The sequence below is a fragment of the Aspergillus terreus genome, genomic scaffold, assembly GCF_000149615.1.
Source record: "Aspergillus terreus NIH2624 scaffold_12 genomic scaffold, whole genome shotgun sequence".
In the NCBI taxonomy this organism is placed as follows: Eukaryota; Fungi; Ascomycota; class Eurotiomycetes; order Eurotiales; family Aspergillaceae; genus Aspergillus; species Aspergillus terreus.
In genome coordinates this window covers 892,639-898,638 of record NT_165935.1, presented here as the reverse complement: position 1 = coordinate 898,638, position 6,000 = coordinate 892,639, and the positions used below count along the sequence as shown (strand labels likewise).

Below are 6,000 nucleotides of genomic sequence, written 5' to 3'. Positions count from 1 at the left end.
GAGCCCCTAGGCGGTCTGTGTGTGTCAGGCGATTTGGACAGAAAGAAGTAGGTCGAGGCTAAAGGTACGGGTATGACGACAAGAATCACAGTGCAGCAGATCTCAACTAGCCTTGTCTAATGCTGCCAATCTTCCATCTATTTCCAAAGAGAATCGTTCCCAAAGAAGCTAACCGGAAGCACCGAGTCATTGTTTGGAAGCTCACGGGACTTCACGATCTTCGGGTACACATAGGCTGGACTCGACCATACCAGAAACGCAACCACCCACGCATATCCCATCAATCTCTCTACCGTCCAAGGAAAGTCGTCGACCGATCCTTTTCGTCACACGAATATACAGGCGAATCACCAAGTCTTCCAAAGGAATGCCCACCATCTGTCCGCAGAAGAAAGCCAGACCGCCCGACTGGTAGACCGAGATGTCCGTGGCCATGTCCAGGGCGATATGCATCAATCCTGAGACGAGAAATCCTATTACGTTCTTCACATACCGTGCCTTCGAAGTACCGCGGGGGAGACGGAGAACGTCATGGGCGACGTAGTCCGAAATCGTCTTGAACTTGTGGGTGTTTGACTGGTGCCATGCTTGGCTAAGGGATTTAATTAGCTTGAGTGCTCCTATTCTGAAGGAACATAATTTGGAACGTATGGCTTACCTCCAGTACCTCCGCATTGTGTACGCTTGGTACGGCGCTCCGTAGAAGGGAGGCCAGTCTGCAGGCTCAGTCATTCGAAAGAGAACACCGAAGAAAGCACAGATGTTGTAGAGTCCCCCTTGAGTGCAGATCATGCAGATCAGAGTGCTGATGGACACCACAGCCCTGGTGACAATCTCCCCCAACGAGATCTCTAGGAAACGTCGTAAAATCGGGATAGTCTCCAATGAGACGTATTCATCACCAACAACGGAAGCAACGTTAGCCTGAATCAAGTCAATTCCAGCATAGCAAGCCACGACTGTGAGAGCCGTCATGGAAAGAAACACCCCGCGAGATGGGACGTAATGTGGCATCCAAGAAAAGAAAGGAGGCAGGTGACTGAGCTGTTCGGGGGTCCCAATGAAACGAGATGTGAGGCTCATAGACAGCCCGAAAGCGAGCTTCTTCTTCCATTCGCGGAGAGTTGCAATGACTGTAGAAGAGGAGACAGTCTGTTTATCCTTACTTCTTGGAAAACGCCATTGCCCGATCAAAGCCACATCCATGTAATGGACTAGCAGCTGAATGGTATACCCGGCGACTGTGGTGGCCCAATATCTGCGTCCTAGGCAGAGAAGCGATTTCGAGATGATCTGCCAGGTGCAAAGAGAAGCGATGATAAAGGCCCCAGGGCGAGCAAGTGAGCGTGGGTGTGTGAAGCCAATGGCAAACGCGCTGAGCATAATCTGAGTGATCAGGAGAAGGATGGGATGCCACTTCATACTTGGTGGTCAGGCCTCTAGACGTTTGTGAATAGAAGGAGTATACAGAAAATATGCAGCAGGAGAAAGATATAAGATTTGCTGAGCCCACACATATGTTGTGTCTATACTACCTGGGAGTAAGCTGCAATTCATTAGGTCCACACATCTGGGTCCTGTGGATCTTGCTTTGTTGAAACTGCTTCCAAGTGAATGACAGATCTTTAAATTTATACAGATGCCATGGTCACTAATGTGCAATCCAGCAGAATAGAAGCTTTACCACACTAGAGATAATAGCCCTGGTATACTAGACAAGTGTTAGGAAGCTCGATCAGTGCTTCGTGAGACAATTCACAGATAATATAGACTCAATCCAAGGAATAATTGGACTGGCTAGGTAACTAGGACATAGTGGTGCGAGCCCCATGTGTATCTGGACTTAACGTCAGATGTAGATTCCATTAAGGTGCAGTAATCTAAGAGTCTCTTACCAAAGGAACTGCTGGATGCAGTGAACAATCTATTAAGAATACCACTACTACTCTAGGCTTGCTAGGGAGATAATCGATGAACCCGAACGGTATATGTGCATTGCGATTGCTCCGTGGATGTGGCTGAAGAGGGGTCACTCAACCCGCGCTCGGATATAAGCCGACAACCATGAATTTCGCAATATCGAGTGTCCACGAAGTCAATGGCGAGGTTTTTTTCACCAATCGATGATGACCACGTGCTAAAACTGATCGATACTGCGAACTGTGCTCGCTGACATTTAAATACCAGCGTGATAGTACTTTCCCCCGGGAGACTTCCACAAGGACTGCCACACACCAAAGATGGAACTGTGCGGTTTGTGCAAAGAGCTCGATCTGTCGCCATTACTCCCGACTCTGGGAGAGGCTGATAAGACGGAAGGCGCCGAGTGGTCACGCCATAAATTTGCCCGTGTTGATTACATTCTGGGCCATGCCACAACATGCGCGTTGTGCCGGCTTATAGGTGGGGTCCTCGTGTACCTTTTTTGTGAAAGAGGCGGGGATGAACACAATGGAGGTGCCCCAGGTGAAGACTTGAGTAAAGCATCACCCACTGACTCGGATGATGATTCCGATGATGATGAAGATGTTGAAATGCTGGGAAAACTTGTGACGGCGCTGGTGGTCGACGGCGATCTGCTCAGCAGCGAACAACAGCTCCGTGACCTAGCTCCAAGATTCACAGTCAGCGTCCACCTCAACCAAAAGCTAACCCTTAAAGGCGGACCTACTCATCAAATTGATCTCACGGTTGAAGGGCCCCACACGATCATTCAGCCGCCGAGTCTCGTTGCGCTACAGGATAACCCTCCCTACGGTTGTGGAAGCGCTCGCCGAGTTGACCCGCAACAGGTGGACTATCAAAAGCTCAAGCAATGGATCCACATATGCGAAGATCACCACCAGGGGTGTAAGCCGCCCATCACATGGACTCAGCCCAGAGCGAAGTCTAGTGATATGAATGGAGTGCATCCATTCATGGTGATCGACGTGATCGAGCAAAGGGTCGTAACAGCGCCTCCGGATTGTCGATACGCCGCGTTAAGCTATGTGTGGGGTCCAATTGAGATGCAGTTCCAAGTGCAGCAAGCGAATCTTGCGGCAGTGTCGGCAGAATTCGGTCTTGCAGGAGTCGAGACCGAATTACCCGAGACGATCAAGGACGCGATGCAACTAGTCAAGGAGATAGGGGAGAGATACCTCTGGGTGGATAACATGTGCATTGTCCAAAATGACCAGACCAGCAAGAACTACTGGATCCATGAAATGGCGGCCGTGTATGCCGGAGCCGTGGTGACCATTGTCGCCGCAGCGGGCGTCGACTCCAGCGCTGGTCTTCCTGGCGTACGACGCGGGACCAGACAATACCCCCAGTTTGCGGAGGAGGTAAAACCTGGGCTGACGCTTGCGACATTGGGCTCTCAAACCACTTTGGTAGAGGATTCGAAGTATAGCAGTCGAGGATGGACGTACGGTGCCCCCATGACCAGTACTTTTCTCTGCTGACACGGACCATAGGTTCCAGGAGAGAATGCTCTCTACTCGCAACCTTGTCTTTCTTCCAAATGAAGCTTTCTTCGAATGCAGACAAGCTGTATTTGTTGAAGAGATCGCGTGCGAGGACGCGTCCTTTTCGTACGAAGAGCATGATCAGATATACGATCTCGGTGTTCTTTCGCCATTCAAACAGCTCGCAGAGGGGTCAGACAACTACAGTACGCTGGTTGAGATGTACACTTCGCGGTGCTTTAGTAATGAGTCGGACGCCTTGAATGCCTTCGCTGGAATGCTCCGCGTGTTAAGCCTGGAGATGAGATCGCACTTCCTCTGCGGCCATCCCATTGAGGACTTCGGTGAGACTCTGCTATGGACGTTGGATAGAGACGATGTCCACAACGGGACTCGCAGGAAAGGCTTTCCCAGCTGGGCTTGGAGTGGGTGGACAGGAGAGAAACAGATATCCAATATACCGTGGCTGGTTGAATCAACCGAATCAGATGAGTCCGAGCTTTCGGACGTGGGAGAGGGAGACAGTGTGCGAAGCTTTATATGGTGGCGGGCTGAGGTCCAAGACGACTGTTACCAGATCAGCTCCCCTACTCACAACCTACAAGAGGCTCTACAGACATGTATCGATGGGGAGCAATTGCTCACATTTGATCAACCCGACTATAGCTACCTCCCGTATTTGCCGCGATACTCGGATACGCTTCAGCAAGTGAGGCTCCGATTCTGGACTATTGTCGCGCCATTTAGACTGAGTCGGAAAAGCATGCCCTTTATAATGAATTCTGACTCTGAGCCGGAATCTGATGATTTCGAAGGGTCTTCAGTGAGCATCGGGGCGCCTCGGTTCTTCAGCATTTGGGGAGAGAATGATACATGGTGTGGGGAGGTCGTAGATTGCTGTGGCGATGCTATGTTGACAGGAGACCCCACTGTGTACGAGCTTGTCATTTTAGGGCTCTACTTTGGCTCCCTCAGTGCCATGGTAGTCAAGTGGGAAGCTGGAGTCGCTGAGAGGATTGGGCTTGCCAGGCTATTCATGAATGCGTTGAACGCGGTGCTGGAGCCGGGGATCCAGTGGAGGGAGATTGTACTAGGTTGACTGTCTGTTGCTTACATAGAGAAATATTGCTGGAATGGCATATAAAGGTCACTCTGGTTCCATGACATACCCAAAGAGCCTTGAGCATAGATGATCTACACTACCCGATAAGGAAGCCCCCACGTGATGTAAACAAGCCACATGATGGGACCCCGCGCGGCCACCGCCACACCTGCTGATAAGCGTCACCGTCACTTCTCCAGACCCTCTCCATCTCCATCTCATCTTCCTTCCACCACGCAGCATCGACTGCACAAACACATCCCACCGCACTACTAGCACCTTCACAGGCAACACCTAACCACAACCCCCGAAGTCCTCAAGATGAACATTCTCCACTCGACCCTCTCAACCTGGCGCGACCGCCTCGCCCCAGTGTCCCGCACCTCCACCTTCCGCACAACAGGACAGATAACGCCCGAAGAATTCGTGCTCGCCGGCGACTATCTCGTCTACAAGTTCCCGTCGTGGTCGTGGGCCGACGCCTCGTCCCCCGCCAAGCGCGTCTCCTACCTCCCGCCGGGCAAACAGTTCCTCGTCACGCGGGGGGTGCCGTGCCATCGCCGGCTGAACGAGAACTTCGCCGGCGATGCGGGCCACGAGGACGAGATCGTGCGCGACATGTTGTCCGGCGGGACGGGGGCCGGCGGCGACGACGACGACGGCTGGCTGCGCACCGGGGGCGGCGGGGCCGACGCGGCCGAGAGCCGCATCCGCGATGTGCGGACTGTCGACGAAGCGGGGAACATGGGCGAGCGGGACGACGAAGAGGACGAGATTCCTGATATGGAGGATGACGATGACGATGAGGAGGCGATTATTCGTGAACCGGCCGGGACGACTCAGTAAGTCCCCTTCCCCGCTCCTGCGTTATGTATGCCGGGGTGAACTAATGGACAGACCAACCCGCACGTACAACCTCTACATCACATACGCCAACTTCTACCGCACGCCGCGGCTGTACCTGTCCGGCTATCTGTCCGCGTCGGAGCCGCTCCCGCCGCACCTGATGATGGAGGACATTGTCGGCGACTACAAGGACAAGACGGTCACGCTGGAAGACTTCCCATGGTTCGAGGGTAACGTCAAGATGGCCACCGTGCATCCGTGCCGGCATGCGTCGGTGATGAAGACGCTGCTGGACCGCGCCGACGCCGCGCTGAAGCTGCGCCGCGAGAAACTCAAACAGGCGCAGACCGACCCGTCCGCAGCCAAGGTGCCGTCAGCCAACGAGAGTGGACTGGAAGGTCTAGTTGATGATGTCAACCAGCTGTCGGTCAAGGAGCAGCCGCAGCAGCAGGATAAAGCCGGCGGCGAGGAGTGGGAGGTTCTGCAGCACGACGAGGAAGAACAGGTTGCTATCCGCGTGGATCAGTATCTGGTGGTGTTTCTAAAGTTCATTGCCAGTGTGACCCCTGGGATTGAGCATGATTTTACCATGGGCGTATGATC

The 6,000-nt window shown here is 53.1% G+C and overlaps 3 protein-coding genes across 3 annotated transcripts; 2 read left to right on the top strand and 1 right to left on the bottom strand.

The window, feature by feature from the left end:
* Positions 1–201: 201 nt before the first annotated feature.
* ATEG_08311 (wax synthase family protein) lies at positions 202–1,383 on the bottom strand (the record flags this gene model as incomplete). The annotated part of the gene is made up of 2 exons (XM_001216932.1): positions 202–592; positions 659–1,383. 2 exons carry the CDS (start codon positions 1,381–1,383, stop codon positions 202–204), a joined length of 1,116 nt encoding a protein of 371 aa, XP_001216932.1.
* A 681-nt stretch (positions 1,384–2,064) lies between these two features.
* ATEG_08310 (HET domain-containing protein) lies at positions 2,065–4,548 on the top strand (the record flags this gene model as incomplete). Its single annotated transcript, XM_001216931.1, has 3 exons — positions 2,065–2,106; positions 2,196–3,409; positions 3,459–4,548. 3 exons carry the CDS (start codon positions 2,065–2,067, stop codon positions 4,546–4,548), a joined length of 2,346 nt encoding a protein of 781 aa, XP_001216931.1.
* Positions 4,549–5,169: 621 nt separating this feature from the next.
* On the top strand, positions 5,170–5,998 carry ATEG_08309 (ATG3/ATG10 family protein; the record flags this gene model as incomplete). Its single annotated transcript, XM_001216930.1, has 2 exons — positions 5,170–5,393; positions 5,449–5,998. 2 exons carry the CDS (start codon positions 5,170–5,172, stop codon positions 5,996–5,998), a joined length of 774 nt encoding a protein of 257 aa, XP_001216930.1.
* Between the last annotated feature and the right edge of the window lie 2 nt (positions 5,999–6,000).